The sequence below is a fragment of the Pinus tabuliformis genome, chromosome 6, assembly GCF_031772625.1.
Source record: "Pinus tabuliformis cultivar Carrire ecotype Pingquan chromosome 6, CPIR1, whole genome shotgun sequence".
Lineage (NCBI taxonomy): Eukaryota > Viridiplantae > Streptophyta > Pinopsida > Pinales > Pinaceae > Pinus > Pinus tabuliformis.
The window spans coordinates 1,482,201,014-1,482,217,902 of record NC_142292.1 but is presented as its reverse complement, the minus strand read 5'-3'; the positions used below and the strand labels follow the sequence as shown (position 1 = coordinate 1,482,217,902).

General features: G+C 37.2%; 1 protein-coding gene across 1 annotated transcript in view; it reads left to right on the top strand.

The window, feature by feature from the left end:
- LOC149264230 (T-box protein) overlaps window positions 1–16,889 on the top strand; it is a 177,430-nt gene that overhangs the window by 18,340 nt on the left and 142,201 nt on the right. Inside the window, exons 2-3 of the mRNA XM_089427807.1 lie at window positions 15,076–15,153; window positions 15,296–15,438. Of these exons, the coding sequence (XP_089283933.1) occupies window positions 15,076–15,153; window positions 15,296–15,438 (221 nt within the window). The remainder of the gene's footprint in view (window positions 1–15,075; window positions 15,154–15,295; window positions 15,439–16,889) is intronic.

The following is a 16,889-nucleotide window of genomic DNA, read 5'->3' as shown; positions in this document are numbered from 1 at the left end:
CCACTCTGTTATCCTTTGGTTTGATGTCAGGTTTAGTTTTCAGATCCAAGCTGTGGTGCATTCTGAAATCTGTAAAAGTTGCCTCCCATCCTTGCCACCATGCATACCTTTGATTTGTAGGAGCATGAGCATGAGTATTAAGGACAAGGATATTTGAGATATGTCCAGTTTCATAGCATCATTAGAAATTAGTATGGACAGAATAATTAAGTTCATGATTCAGATTCTCAGAAGACAGAAGGACAAAGTTGATTTTGTGACATAGTTGACTAGCGGTGGAAATCGAATGTACAGAATGGTTTCAGTTTTATGCTTCTATGTAATCCTCATGGAGATAATGTTGGCAATGTTGATTTTGAAAAAGCTGTTGTTATTTAAATTTTATCCCCTTTCCATTTTGGGTTGCATACAGCAAATTACTCTTTCTGATTTAGAAATTCAAGTGTACAAAATATGTGCTAGAAATGAATGGATGGTCAATGTAATGATTAGGGTAGCATTCCAATGTGATTGCAAAGGATATCTCCAGCTCTGCTTGGCAACATGCTCAGTCTGAATTTGATAATGAAACTAGCAGTACCATTTGCACTCGGTGCCATTTTGATAGATGCACCCTTACATGGTATATATATGAGCAAACTTAGCATATTTTGTCTCTAACGGTTTGGAATCCTAGATATATATATATATATATATATATATATTTTAAATTAATTATTTACATATTTTTTTTTTGAATTCCGGTTTGATCCAGTTCCAGTTCAAATCCCGGTTCTCGGCCTTAAATGCAATTTACGCCTGCTAGAATTTACTATATGGATGAAGGTTTCAGGTCTGATTTTTCTTGAGTTTCTCAAATTGGAAGTCAATTCATGCTTAAAATATATCCATGAGCTAAATCAACGCTGGAAAAGGGTAAGCGATATTCTCCTTTTAACATACTTCTAGCCATTCATTTGCTGGAATATTTTCTGTGGTTTAAGTCTGGTTTAATATTGGCAAAATAAATTTGATCTTTTGACATAACCATTGGTTATAAATCTGATGTCCTAAAGGGCTTGATAACAGAATTAAAACTCCATGCTAGAGCTCATACCGCCATAATAAAAACAGAATAACAGAATTAAAACTCCATGGAAATGCCGCCATTGCAGTTGGGTCTATCCAGTAATGGATTCTAGAGTAGAGCTCATACAGAAGCACAAAGAGCATTGCCAAAAAGTGAATAACATCCAAGCATTCTTTGAGAAGGGCTTTCCCATAGAGCATAAATTTCAGGAAGGTTCTGACAACAGAATTGTTTTGGACAAAGAACGTGAAGTAATCGATTACGAAAAGAAAGACATTGAACTAGTAAAAGATGAGAATGTGATCCAGATCAGACAGAGATTAATGAGAATCAGACAAGTGTCTATGAAACTATCATACAGAGTTCACAGGATGGGTTTGTAAATGCGCAAGATGGGGCACGACTGTCAGATCACTGTTCACTGACTCCTGAGAACTGTACATCTACAAGAAAGGTAGAAGAGATTGTCAGGGTTCTGAAGGAGCAGCAATCACATGACTTACTTTGTCCGGTTTGTGGTTCATGCTTCACTAAGCGTGTTATTTTACGCAAAAGGAGCGCACAGTTTCAGTGGACAGATGGGTACAAACACCTGATGATGATGCACAAGCTGCTCTTTTAGAAGGTGGACAACGGATAACTCAAGATGGGAATGACCAACCAGAAACCTCACAGGAGGACAGCGATGAAACTGAAGCTTATGGATGCTTGGCATGCTTTGCAGTTTTCTTTCGAAGAGTGGTGGGATCTTTACGGACACTGATAACAGTGGTATAATATCATATGAAAAGCTGAAAGCAGGTCTTCATAAGCTCGGTTCCCATATGGATGAATCAGAAGTGCAGACATTAATGGAGGCTGCGGATGATGATGGAAATGGCACGCTAGATTATCGAGAATTTCTTGCGGCTTCGCTTCATATGTAGAGCATAGACAACGATGAATACTTGCGTAAGGCATTTCTGTACTTTGACAAAGATGGCAGTGGTTACATTGAAATCAAGGAGTTTAGAGAAGCCTTAGCTGATGACTTTGGTCCAGATGACATAGATGTGGTGAACAACATTTTTAATGAGGTGGATGCAGACAAGGATGGAAAACTGTGAGGATGAATTTCTGAGATTTGCCCTGGAGTATCAACAGATTGTTGTTTTGGCAAAAAAAAAAAAAAAAACATGATAGTAAAGGCAAGAGGAGTTGCAATGTAAGTCTCCATAAAACATTCGCAGATGCCATAAACATAATTTAGAGTTCAGTTAGCGCAGAAATAGACTTGTACAGAACTTGTGAAGAAATCCACCTGACAGGGGCCACAACAGAGATGTTAGACCGGGGATACAATAAGCCCACTTGAGGGGAGCGCGAGAACAAGCAACAATAAACAAGAAATGAAATCAGCACCGACATGGATTCACTGCTGAGAGGAGAGATATGGGCCGACCACAGTCGACACTAACAAAGAATCCGCCCCAAAAAGCCCTAGTTGCAGAAATGTAGACAACATGAATCTCCCCAGAGAAGGTGTGAGAATGCAAGAATTTTGTTTCTGTCAATAAGCAGAGTAGAACCTGTAAAAAAAAATGCTATCTTCTGCGATTTTGCCATGGACGCCGAAGAATAGAATCTCTAATGAAGACACAATTGCCCAGGGAGCGAGTAAATCTGGTCATCGCTGTCAGACAGAGCCACCCACTGTTTTCAGTAAAATACGTTACAGATACAGACAAGTGTGATATTTAGGGGCAGCCATGGCTACATCTCAGGCTGCAGACTATTATGCTTACAAAAGACCCCATGTGGCAGAATATCCAGCTCCTCCTGGAATGGAAATAGACGAGACTATTCTAAAATCAGTAGAGCAGAAGACGAGGTCTATTTCATTTAAATTTATGGTCAATGTCATTTAATAATTCAATTTATTTTGGTTTCTAATATAATTAAATTTGTTTGCAATATTTTTTTTTTCTTCTAGTAGGTGGGCTTCAAGGTCCAGATTTTGAACCTAAGCTTTGATACCATGTGTGAGGCTCCCTCCTAAGGTCCTCTAACTAAAAACTAAATTTCTCTGATTTTAAACACAATAAAATGGGAAGTAACTTATTTATATCTAAACATTTATTTGATGATAATATACCATTAAAATTTATTTACCACAAATTAAATAAATAGGAATTTCATTGCAACCATTTACATAAGTAATCAATAAACGGAAGAATACCTGTTCCAATAGCTTAGTTGAGATGCTCTTAACTCCGTTGGGATGCTCCTCTTGACCGCTTGACTAGATTTGCCTCCTAGCCAATTAGGAAGTATTTCCTAGCCTAGGGAATCTCCACAGGCTCCCTAGCCCTCCGAGCTCAAGTCCAACTAGATGTAATGTGTCTAAGTTAAACAAAAACTCTCCTTCTCTCCCTTCTCTTTTCTCCACTTTCCTCCCAAAACAAAATCCTCAAAACCACAACCACAACCAAAACCAAAACCAAAACCAAGACCAAGACCAAGGATCCTTCTCTCCTCTCATCATCCTTCCCCTTTTATGCCTCTTCCTCCCATCTACCTCAACCACCTCTCATTAATGTCATGACTACCCCCTCATCCTTTCATTTGAATTTTCTTACCATATCTTCTCCCAAGTAAATTTGAGAGGACATTTTTGGGATAAGATATGGATATTTAATTTGGAAATTAATTGGGGAAAACCATATTTTCTCCCAAGTAAATTTGAGAGGACATTTTGGGGATAAGATATGGATATTAAATTTGGAGATTAATTGGGGAAGACCATATCTCCCAAGTAGATTTGAGAGGACATTTTTGGGATATGGATATTTAATTTGGAATAATGGAAGGAGACCATAACCCATCCAAGATTAAATTTGAGAAGACAAGTTGGGATTTGAATAGTAACAACAATAAATTTTATATCAGTATAAAAATTACAGTTTCCCAAATGTAGGTATTTACCAATATTTCTTGATAATTATAAGTCAATATTTTCAGGTAATTTAAACACTAATAAAATTTGCATGATAAGATTAAGTGGGGCATTACAGACAAGCAGAGTGGGATTTGATTATCAGAGAATACCGTGTTTCATGATCGCTCCAAGCATATAGATATCATGTACCACTTTATCCGGGATATGGTACAACGAGGAGCAATAAGGCTCCATCACATTGGGACTGATGAGCAGGTTGCCGATATCTTGACAAAGCCCTTAGGAAAGGTCAAATTCTTGGCCTTTTGAGAATGACTTGGAGTCGTGGAGTGACCCTCTTATGAGGGTCCTGTATGAGATGGACATTGAGCTCTGGGAGCTTCGGGGGGCTTGGGGTACTTCTTGGAGCGGTGAGCAACCATAGGGTGAGTGGTTCAACCTTCCCCTAGTGGTTTTCTATGTACAGGGTGAGTGGTTCATCCTTCTCCTGCCGAGACATCCTACCCATGCAGTCTGGAACTCATGGGAAGTACCTCTCATTTGGTCAATGAGTAGGGAAATGAGGACAGGGACCATAGTATTACTGATGGACGCATCGTGTACTACCGTACTCCCTATGCTAGGATGTTTGATATTGATCTGGGATCAATGGGGACTGATTTCGGGTCAGTAAGAGTGGTATGAGACACTCTCTTTTGATTGGAACTTCGGGTCAGTAAGAGTGGTATGAGACTCTCTTTTGATTGGGACTGACTTCAAGTCAGTAGAGAATGGTATGATACATTCTCAATCACTTCTTCTTCTTCATAGTTCAGCAAAGCAGAGCAGTGCATTGATGGCAGAGATAGTATAGATTGGCAGATGGATTAGTAGGTGGAGTTCTCCCTAGTTGAGAGGGAGTGTTAAAATTGGCAACTAGGGCCGAACTCCACATGGGTCATCTTATTTATGGCAGTTGATATTTTTCTTGGATTCCTCTCTCCCAAAGGTGTAGGATTGATCTAAAGATCATCCGATTCTAACATATACAAATGAAGATATGAATTTATTTATATTATGGACAAATTGTCAAGGTCGGCCAACAAACTCATGTGGGTTCAGAAGCCCAACAGTCACGTCTATTCATCCTCAACGTTACCCTATAAATTCATTATGCCTCATCCTCATTTAGACATTCTCATCTTCACACATCTCTCTCTCTCCTCATCCGATTGGGTATGGATTTCTAGGCAGCTCCTCTCTCCACATGTGTGAAGGAAAGGAAGGACATTTTCTGTTTTAGCACTGACCATATTTGATCGAATTTCCAAAAGGCTGTTTTGGGCTATGTTGACCAAGTGTTGACCTGTTTGACTACGTTTTTGTGAGGGTTATCTCTGATTGGGTAGGTCGCATTTTTGGGCACAAAAATCGAGGCAATACGTTGACTGTTTGACCAATGTTGACTGTGGTTATGGCTGACCGCAGGTTGACTATTTGACCAAACTTTGACTGGGTTGAATTTCACTGTTTTGAGGGCTGTTTCATTTTGCTGTTTGGAGGCCGAAGTTGACTGAAGTTGACCGAATCTTTGAGGGCCAAATCTACCTTGTTGACTAGCGTTGACTTTTCTGGTTAGGGCTCTTATGCTGCTGTTATAAAATTATCAAAATTTGTAAATTGTATTGTCTCTCTTTGTTGAACTATTGAAGACTAAAAGAAGAATTGATCAAGGGTTCCCCACATTGAGGTTTGTCCCTGGCTGGTGCCACATCTTGTGTCCTCTTGTCTTGGCTTGTCTTTTACTATTTATGTTTATGTTCTATCTGCATTTTACTATCATGTTGATGTGATTGCTAAACTGGATATTGATATTGGGCTAATAAAGAAATTGAAGTAAAATTGCTCTAAAGCATAGAACATACCATTGTTGCCTAAAATTAACACATAGACCAACCCTTCTTAGCCCAACAATAACCTCGGTCTAGCTTTCCTTAGCTGCGGCCTACTGCAACCTTCCAAAACCATAGAGAATCGACCTTTACTGCTAGCTACTGCTTCCTTCCTTAGAATTGCCGCTCCACTTGCTGCCCTCTCTCAAGAGAAATTGTTGTTCATTGCTCTTGTCCACTAGCCTCTCCTTTGGCTTCTATATATAATTGTTCAAGGGGTGTGAAACCCCAAGGGTCATGTCCCTTGGCCTTGTTGGTTGACTTGAGTCTACATGACTCAAAATTAAATTAAGTTTATTTAAATTCTTTTTCTTGGGTTTCAAGCCCGCTCCTTTGGGTCCAAAACCCCAAACTCAAAACCAGAAAGCCCCCAAGGGCTTTTCCACTTGGAAATACCTTCTGAGCTACCAAATTTCAACACCTTTCATTTGGCCAAGACTATTGTGGTGACCTTAGTTCTTGGCAAGGGTTGACAATTTTTTTGACTAAGGCATTATTAAATTGACTTTATTTTCCTTGGAAGGTTTAACCTTTTGTTTGATCAAGATGTTATTAGGTTGACTTTAGTTGTGGGGAGGGTTCACCATTTGTTTGACCAAGATGTAATTGGGTTGACTTTAGTGGCCTTGGAAGGGTTGACCTATTGGTTAGGACTTTAATGGGATGATTTTATTTATATTAGAAACGTTGACCTTTCATTTGATGGAGACTTTTATGGGTTGCTTTATTTTCCTTGGAAGGGTTGACCTTTTGTTTGACTGGGTTTATTTTGTTGATTTTACTTGCTTAGGAAGGGTTGAATTTTCATTTGATCAAAGCTTTATTGTCTTGACTTTACTTCCGTGAGCTCAAGACGTCTCATGACTAAATAAGGCTTGCATAGGACCAATGGCTTGCACAAGACCTTATAGAAGGGTTGGAGATCTAGAAAAGGCCAACTCTTTGAACCCGAGTAACATTGGGATTAGATTGACCCTCCATTTAGGGGCATAAGGCAATTAGGCCTCTACATTGGGTTTTCTTATTCCTACACCATTAATGAATGTATTCTTACCCTTTGGAACTGTTAGAAAACCAGAAAGGTAGAAAGATTTTCTTTATATAGATAATTACTTGTGACTTTCTTATGTTCTTTTTTTATATTTTAGCTCATCAAGAAATGACCAAAGCAATAACACAATGATCACAGACACCAGATGTAGGCGGACAACTAGGGAAAAACCCAGTCAACAACTCTTCCTTAATAATTTCACGAGATGATCCAAGACTCTTGACCTAGACACAAACTTCCTCCACACCAAGCCAACCCTTTTAACAACTTCGACCTAGCAAATTCGACCCAATAGTTAGCCCAGCAACATATTCAACCCAACAGTTTGACTTCAATCCTGCAGCACTCCGACCCAGTAGTAGACCAAAAAATCCACACGGGTGAGATAAAGATGACCCAAAAACTTCGATCTTTTCCTTTCCAGCGAATCTTCTTCTCCTCTTGGAATTTCACACTTTTTCTGCCTCCTCCCCTTGGATATCAAACTTGTGAGAGAGATGTCTCCAAATGAATTCGAATTGCTTGTATATATAGGCTTCTAGTGAGGCCGACTTGGTGTGGAGGTGACAAATAGCTTATTTGACTCAATAATAAATCTTTTACATGATTCAAAAGCCCAAGAAGGGTCTCTCTAAATGGACAATGACTCTAATGAATCAGTATAAATCCTAGAACTCCTCAATGGGGACTTTGACCTAAAACATGATGACCTAAGCATGAAACCCATGCTTTAATAAGTCATATTAATAATAATAAAGTTTTTTCTTTTCTTTTGATAAATACATTTCATTATGACTCAAGTTAAAATATAATTTATGAAGACCAGCCCTAGTTACATTTTTCAACACTACCTCTTAACTAGGGACGTATTCATATATACATATACAAGTACATGGAAGATCTCAAGACATGAACCATGAAGAGTTTAGGCACTTATAGTGCCATGGACTGGATTCTTGACTAGGGCAGTCTATCCGGGTGGGACTAAGATGGACTAAAGCTTTCAGCCTCTCTAGGTACCATTAGGCTTACTTACTAACCATCAACCTAGGGTTCTAGGTGCGTAATGCAAGGTCAGAGCTCTATGACCAACGCCACCCTCCCTATTACTTTGGGAAGTAGACATCAACACATATGCCGACCAAATGTCCTCCCAAGCATTTTACACACACAATGCCTCAACACATCAAATCTCTTTAACCTCAAGCATGCTTTTCAAAAACTTTGAGAGATTTACATGAACAATCGCAACCCCAATTAACCTCTCAAATAATCATGAGTAAACACAAACCTTTAGGGTCTTCTGACAGTTTGATGTTGTCTCACGATTCATCACAGTAGGACTTCAAGGCTCAAAAATAATTCTTTTTACAGATACAAAAGACCAAGAAGGGTCTAATAAAAATGACAATGACTCTAATGACTCAAGACAAAACCTAGAAGCCTTCAATGGAGGCTTTGACCTAGAAAACATTGACTCAAGCATTAAAGTTTGAAACCCAAGCTTTAATAAGTCATTTTCTTTAATAATAAAATTGCTTTTGACAAGTACAATTATGAAGACCGAAACTAGTTACATTCTTGAACAGAATGGCCTAAAAATTAAAAACAATCAAACAAAAATTACATTTTTAATTTTTTTCAATCTGCATTTCAAAAAATAAAAAATTTAGTAATACATTCACTAAGCAATTAGTAGTTTGCTTGAGCCAACTCTTCTATTATAAATTTAAATTATAATTGTTTGACTACTTGGCAGTTCAATTGGCTTGTTTTGTACTTCTTTCTTCACTCCCCAGTAGACACTATATTTAGAAAAAAAAGGAATTGTAAGCTTAATAAAGTCACATCTTTTGATTCCCTACCCAACCATTTCAGGCATTTGTAAGCTCTACCCTTCAACATTCCTGGATGAAATTACCTCCCATTTCATCAAGCAAAAATTAAAAAAGGAGAGGATTTTAATGTTCCATTTTTATGAAATATTACAAAGGATAAAGTGACATCATTTATAATATACATTCAACCATTGAAATTTTAAATTTATAGTTCTAATGATTCTATAACATCTAATTTTTTAAACAAACCAAAAAAAGGTAAAACAAAACTCTTAATATTAAAAGGAGAAACAAAGAACATTTAGATTGTGTTGTAGCCTCTAAGGAGATAAACAACATGATTTTTAACAGACATATGATTTAAGATAGAGATAGATACTTTTATTTAAAAATTACGACATAGTGATCACCTAATGAGGTCAAGTTGCTGCCTTTATATATGAGATTCTGCCCCTCAATTAGGCCGACTTGTCCAGTTTGAGGCCGACTTGGTGGAAGAGGCCTAGAAGACCTAATTTACATCAAAATAAATTTGTTTCTTCATTGACAATGCCTAGAAGGGTCTACTACATTATGGCATGGACAAGGACACTTGAAATAAACCCTAGAAGCCTACAATGGAGGCTTTGACCTATAAACCATTGACCCAAGCATGAAATCCATGCTTTAATAAGTCAATTTCTTTAATAATAAAATTCCTTTTTCTTTCTTTTGACAAATACATTACATCATATCTCAAATACAATTATGAAGACCGACACTAGTTACATTCTTCAATAGACAGATGGTTCACTAATAAACCAAGGAAAGAGTCAATTAAGCCTAAACCAAAGAAAGAACTAGCTAAGTCATTAACATTTGGAATCCATATTATGTAAGGAGACATTCTTTTCGACAATCCGAAGTGTTATTAAGTTAATTCATGATCTAGGTTATTTGATAAAGAAACATAGAACAACAATCATCTTGATTTAGGAAATCCTTTAAATTAATTTGGTAATCATGATATGCATGAGAATAGGGGTGATGGCTTCATTTGATGTGGTAGAGCTCAACCTAACTTTGGCTTTTAGCTATGATTCATCCCTTTCCTTTATTTTGCATTTTAACATTTGGCACATGCTCTTTTATTCTTGCTTGGAGCAACATCAACCTTTGGGCATTGCCGTTTCTTCTCATAGGATGAGACAAATAGGGAACCAATACAAGTGACTGACAACAACCAACTCCAAATCAAGAAAAACAGAGAAAAGAATAAATGGAAAGCGTTAGGTATGGAAGGATATGGACATGCTATCTTTATCTAGGCCTCCTATTTGTGCCCCTCTTGGACAAGGAAAGAAAGGTCCTGTAGTGGTTATACTTGACTAGAAGGAATTGATGACCACCAAGTTGAAATAAGGCAACAGACATAACTTCTGAGTATTGTGATTCATTATCTGATTTCAACACATGATCCCGTTGAATAATTTGTTGTCATTGATGTAAGGGAGACTCAAGATGAATACATGAGACACAAGATCAATACATGTCTAGGAGGAGAATCTTTACATGTTGGCCCAATGATAGTTACAAGTTGGCTTAGCGAAGTAAGGCTTGAAGGCATAGTTGCAAGTCGACATAGTTACAAGTGCATGTTAAGTCAGCCTAAAAAGGGCTTGAATCAAATATTTATATATAAAAGGATTGGTGAGCATTTGAGAAGTGGATTAAGCAATTGAAGAAATGTAAGCCGAAGAGCAGAGGTATGCAAACTAAGTATATGGGGGTCTGAGGCTTGAGAAATGGTGGCAAGGCAATCTACGTATTGCACAATGGAAGTGAAGAGTAGAGGTGTTAGGAGTAGAGCAATGTCGAGAAGTAAGGCTCGAGGAGCAGGGCATACGAAAGATTTGAGGCAAGGAACAGGTGCAAGGAGCATGCTTGTGGTGTGAAAAAGGATTGGAAGAGGTGCGAGGAAAATATTTGAAAAATACTAGAGAAACCCCAAATATTCTTATAATGTGAAAAATTCACAATTTCAAGAGTTTTTGATTGTTACCATTAATTAATGGAACGGGAAAATTGTTGTCAATTGACAGTTCGTCTACTAGACCCTCAACATATCGGAATTTCTCATAAAAGGTATATATCATTGTTTTTATTATATTCTCATATATGGAAGCCACTCGTCAAAGCCCTCCCAACAGAGTTGCTAAGGTGTAACACCTGAAGGCTAAAAGCCTTCGGTATATCGCCATGTCAATGTTTCTAAAAGGGATAGATTCCTAGATTTTTCGATATTCTAGATCCCAAAAGCTCCTAATCACAACCCTTGGTCACGATGGTGCTTAGGTGTAGCACTTGAAGGCTAAAAGCCCTAAGAATATTTCCATATCAATGGTTTGATAAAGGCACAAATTTTGTTGATATTCAGTAAAGTAGTTGATCATAACACATGGTTTTAGAAGCGTTTGGTTGTAGCTCTTGACGCATAAGGTTTGAAGTCCTTGACATACTAGAAGTTTTGATAAGGATTTTATGATATTTTGATATCTTGGTGCCTTGGGCCTATCATTTGACAAGAAGGTTGTTGTCTCTTAAAAAAATAATTGTCGTCTTTTGTACCTTCAGAGTCTTGGTTTTGCGAGGATTTTTAGTTGTAGCCATTTCAGGTGTTCCCTGATATTTCGATATAAAAACCAAAATTTGAGCTTTTACCCTCTAGTGCTCGGTAATGTTGTTGGACAGGGATTTTTGCGCTAGTTGAAGTTGATCACATCGAGAGATTACCATTGTTTTTAGACTTTTTGTTATCCCTATATACCAATATATGTTAGCCAACAAGCCCGATTGACGAATATTTTACTAGTATCAAATGGAAAAGTTTCTTGTCTGAAGGTTCGAAAAAAATTGGATTTGCAAGTTTTTCCAGTGTTAATAGATTTTCGTATTTTCTCCGATATACTGAGATAAATTCTCTTGGACACGTTATATGGGCATATGTTATGGTGCTATGGTGTATAAGCGCCAAGTCTTGAAATCTTGGGATTGAAGGGAGCACTAGTGTTCTAAAGTGCAGTAAGGGCTTGCGTATAGTGCAAGGTTGTAGGCAGAGATTGTAAATAAGCGTCGAGGTGTTGTTTTTTGTGAACTAGTGGCAATAACTCGTTATAGTTAACATAAAAAGCTTAGTTTTGTAAACTCTAAGTTTGTAAAGTGGGTTGAAGGAAGCACCTGGTTATATTATGCTAGTTAACACAATGTAGTTCCAGAAGTATGGATTGAAGGAAGCACCTGGTCTTATTGAAGTACTATGAATGAGTAATGCTGGTAAAGCGTAGTTTCTAAACGGGTGGGTTGAAGGAAGTGCCTATGTTAAATGTTTGAGTTGAAGGAAGTGCTTGGTTCAAATAAACATAGTATAAGGTGAATGCATATAGTTAGAGAACAAGGCAGAATTTAATGAAGTAGAGTGGACCATTGCAGAATAGATTACAGAGCATATTTCAGAGGGATTGATGTCTCTTGTAGGTTGGTACCTACAAAGCAACAAAGGGGATTGGTGTCTCTTGTAGGTTGGTGCCTACAAAGTGGTAGAGGGGAATGGTGTCTCCTGTAGGTTGGTTCTTGCAAAGCAACAGAGGAGATTGGTGTCTCTTGTAGGTTGGTGCCTAGAAATCTTGCAACATGGGGATTGGTGTCTCCTATAGGTTGGTGCCTACAAAGCTTGTAATTGGAGGTTGGTGCCTACAAAGATTCATTATAAAGAAGTTTTCATATGTACCTTGTGTTCCATATGTGAGATGGTTTGATGGTTTGTTCCATATGTTAATTAAGTAAGAAATTGTCCTATACTGATTCACCCACCCTCTCAGTATAAGTGTGAATCTAACATTTCCTTACTTAAATGCCTAATACATCAAATGTAAACATTTTGTATGAAACAATGGCTAATGTACCTTGTGTTGAACCACCATCATCAGATGAGTATGCTAATCAGGTGAGTGAGCTAAGCATGATATCTATAAGAGGCATCTGAGGGCTTGTTGTATGTGGAGAATGCTGGTTGTCATCTCTACAATGTGGATCATGGAAGAGTGATCTCCTCTAGTTACCCATAGGTGAGAAGGGGGTACCAATATGCACTGCGGGCAAGAAGATGTATGGCTATTGGTTGGGAATCTACATCTTAGGAGACAAAATTTCTCCTGTGGTTACCCATGTATATGGATGGGCAACAAGCTTGACTCTTCTTACAATAAAAATTTAATTGTTTTCCTAGATCCATTAGTTCTCCAAGCAATAAAAATAAGATATTACATCTTTGATCTCCTCAACAAACTTCCTTTTAAAACCATAAGTGGGTTGTTGAGATCCACTTTCCTCTTCTAGAAGAAACAATAAGATAGTCATCCTCCACAAGGAAAACAATATGATAAATTTCTCATTTTAACTAACTCTATGAGAAAGATTCAACAAATGCAAAAATAATGAGTTAGTTATGCACAACTTTTTAAAATAGCTAAGAAGCTAACAACCTCATCGTTTTGGTGACCTCCAAAATGTTTGTGCAAGAGGAAATGGCTGCATCACAAGGGGTGGCTTGGTGCTATAATATCATTCCAAATATGTTGTATGACACCCAAAATTGCTCCATAACACACCCCTTATTACATGTTAACAAGTCAACGAATGAGAGGGTGGACCCATTATGTTAAAATATGACAAATTGTAAGTATTCACACTCCATGTGATATATTGAACAAAGCATAAAGAAATAGACCCTTATGCTAACACTGGTTATAATAGGCGGCTCCTCCATTTAGTTTGTATAGTACTACATGACTCCATGTGCCATGTCCAATGCATTCAAATGATAACCCAACCATCATATGCATACCCTTGTATGATGTCATTACACGTACTATACCCTTTCATGACTTGTAAATACAATGTGTACGACAACCACATGAAGATAAGGGAGTGTGAATTTAGTATGGCAGCTCCACCCAGCTAGCAACCATAATCCTTAACATTATTTTCAAGTCAAACGTTGGACATGGTACGGTTAGGAGAGTAAGACTGCAACCCCATATTATTATGATGTCGATGGATTGTTTGGCACCCTCTACTCATAGTTTATAACCAAGCCATATAAAACAATAAATTGCATAGGGTAAGGAAGGGGGTGGCCCCTTTAAAGTATATATACGATGTCATTTCCCTTTTTTGAGCCATCGCATGACTTGATATGATGGTTAGGCTAGTGAATGATAATGAAGGTGGTGGCCCCATTATTATAATAATATAACCTTTAATATTGCGTTAACATATATATGTCTTCATCATGGTTAAAGTGCAAAAAGGGATGGTCACTTTAAAACAGATTTGGCCCACGTTTGCACCAATGGTGAGGAATCAGGGTTACCATTACAAACTGTATCTTCCAATGCACTCCACCATAAGCCAAAACCATGATAAAATGCGGCCAAGCAATAAACCTGTCTATCACAAACTAGGAACACATCATGCCACCTTTTTGATCCTTAGTTTCATAAGTGAGATACATAAGTATCAAGCTAAGCTAACCATGAACACATGATCATGACCCCTCCACCAATAATGTATCAACGCACTGACAAGCATATCATAACTGTCCATCTAAGCATCAAGTGCAGCCATGAAGAGAAGACCAGGTACCAATGCAATTCACCACATAATCCTCTTCACATCCCATAATACTAGTATCCAACCCTTGGGGGCTAGAACCGTCATACATGAACCAATGTTTAACATCCCGCACATCATCTCCAAGCACAAGAGAAAGTGCATAGCTCCCAATCCATCTGAAACTCCAGAGTCCACATACCATGCTGTAAACCAATCCATTGTGATAAAAATCAAAAGTGCAACCTTATGCCACATGATAAATGCAAAAGTTTCATGCATTTAAAGTTTTCACTTTATTCTTAATCTAAAAGAACTTTATGCTTAAGAAACTTCACTACCTTTATGAGGCTATGAATCTCTTTTGTATTTTGCAATTAAGGAAAATTTTGACTAGGAAACATTTTTAGCTCAGGAAAGATGAAATTTTTACTTGAAGATCATGACATTGTCCCTGTCCTTTCTTTCCCTTGTATTTGACAAAAGTTGATGCATTCTCCATTATGTATTATATATCTCAGTTTGCATTATTGGTCAGATATGATTATCATGCTTTACTGGGGTCCAAACAATGGAGCACTTATTATTACCGATAACAGGTGCCGGATGTGGAACAATGTATAGAGCATAAGTGTCAACTGACCAGAACCACTTTTGGGCGACGCTTTGTAAATGAGGTAGGCAAGTGATGCTGTTTTCTTATCATCTTAATGATTTCTTTCAAAGATGGGGTCAATCTAGGATTTTTTGGTTGTGTTCCTTTGGTTGTATTGGTTCTAAACAAACTTTAAACTGTTTAGCTTGGCTATCTGGACACAGGAATTAAACTTATACATGGCCTTTCTATTTGAGACTATTTCTTCCCTTGCATCCTCAGCTGGATTTAATGTATCATTGAACCGCTATGACTTATTCCATGGACATCTGTTTCTTGCTACCAACACTGGGAGACTTGGGATCTTGTAAGTTGCGATCCTTTTTCATGCATCAGATATGTTACAAACTGCAGAAATAACTCCAAGACTTTAGGAAACTATTTGAAAGTTGTGTTGTATTCAAATTCAAACATCATATTGATACGTATGAAGACCATAACTTATGTTGATCCAGATTATTGGTACTGTCTGTTTGCATCAAGAATCTGGGACACTTACCAGTTCTGAACTAACTCGGAGTTCTGCAGCATTTAGAACATTCATACACCATAAGTTTAAACCTAAATTTCAAGGTTTTATATAAGATGACATTCCATTGTGAACCTTGTTGCAACAATTTAAACTTATAGAAGAACGTAATAATGATACAACTGAAAATGATTGTAATGAGCCTTTTATAAATAAACAGGTGAGGAGTAACTATATTCAAGGCTGATTCATCTCATTGTTCAGACAATCTGGTTTCACTGTGTTTCTCTTTCCTTCTGATCATATCTAGGGATGCAGCGACTGGATTGGAGTTTGCATTTTTTGGATAGTGAAAGATGCATTCATCCTTTTCTTTTATTCCTGATCCACCTCAATCATGTGGACTTTTATTGATTTTCATCTGTTACATTTTTTTTCCAATATCACTCTGCCATCATCGCTTCATTATTTCACTTCATCAATCCCTATTCCACACACAATTTGTTGCTTTTGTCTTATTCTCCTTGATTTCTCCTCATGTATCTTCTTTGTTGAAGTGTTAAATAATTATATCACAGTTCTACTGGGCAATATAACTAGATTATCTGGTTTGCATTTCTTGCAATATTTATTTCCCTGGGTCATCTGAAACTTCTTACTAATCGGTCCACCCATACTCTTCCATTTCGGTTTCTAATTCCAAAGAAGCTTGCAGAATGCTGCATCTTTCAGATGTGTGAAATTCTGATTGTTTATAATATATAACAATCTGTTCGGTTATAATAGAAACAGTGATGCAGGAGCATTAGAGCTTCCAAGCCATCAAGTCTTCAATGTGAAAAAGCTTCAAAAATGGGTCTTTATTTTTGAGAAGAATTAATATTCTTATATGTAAATAAATTGTATTTTTTGAGTTGAGATATTTTATGATTTTTAGAACTAGATGAGTCATAGTTTTAGAAAAGCTATGGATAGGAAAGATTTTATTCATAAGGCAAAAGCAAATCTTCCTTATAAAGCATGAGGGATAGATTGAGTGATTTTAGGATTTAGAAAAATATGATTTATGTAGTGATTTTAGGATTTAGTAAAATCTGATTTATGGATTTATGGGTGATTTATGGAGTGTTTTTAGGATTTAGAAAAGCTATTGCATTTCTTAATTCTACTTATTGTAAGCCTACGGGCAATGAGAACTAATGGCCAAATGAATGTAGAATTAGGCCAGAGGAGAATAGATCAGGATTTTTATTATGTATGTACAGTTATGGTGTTTATTAATGAGAAAA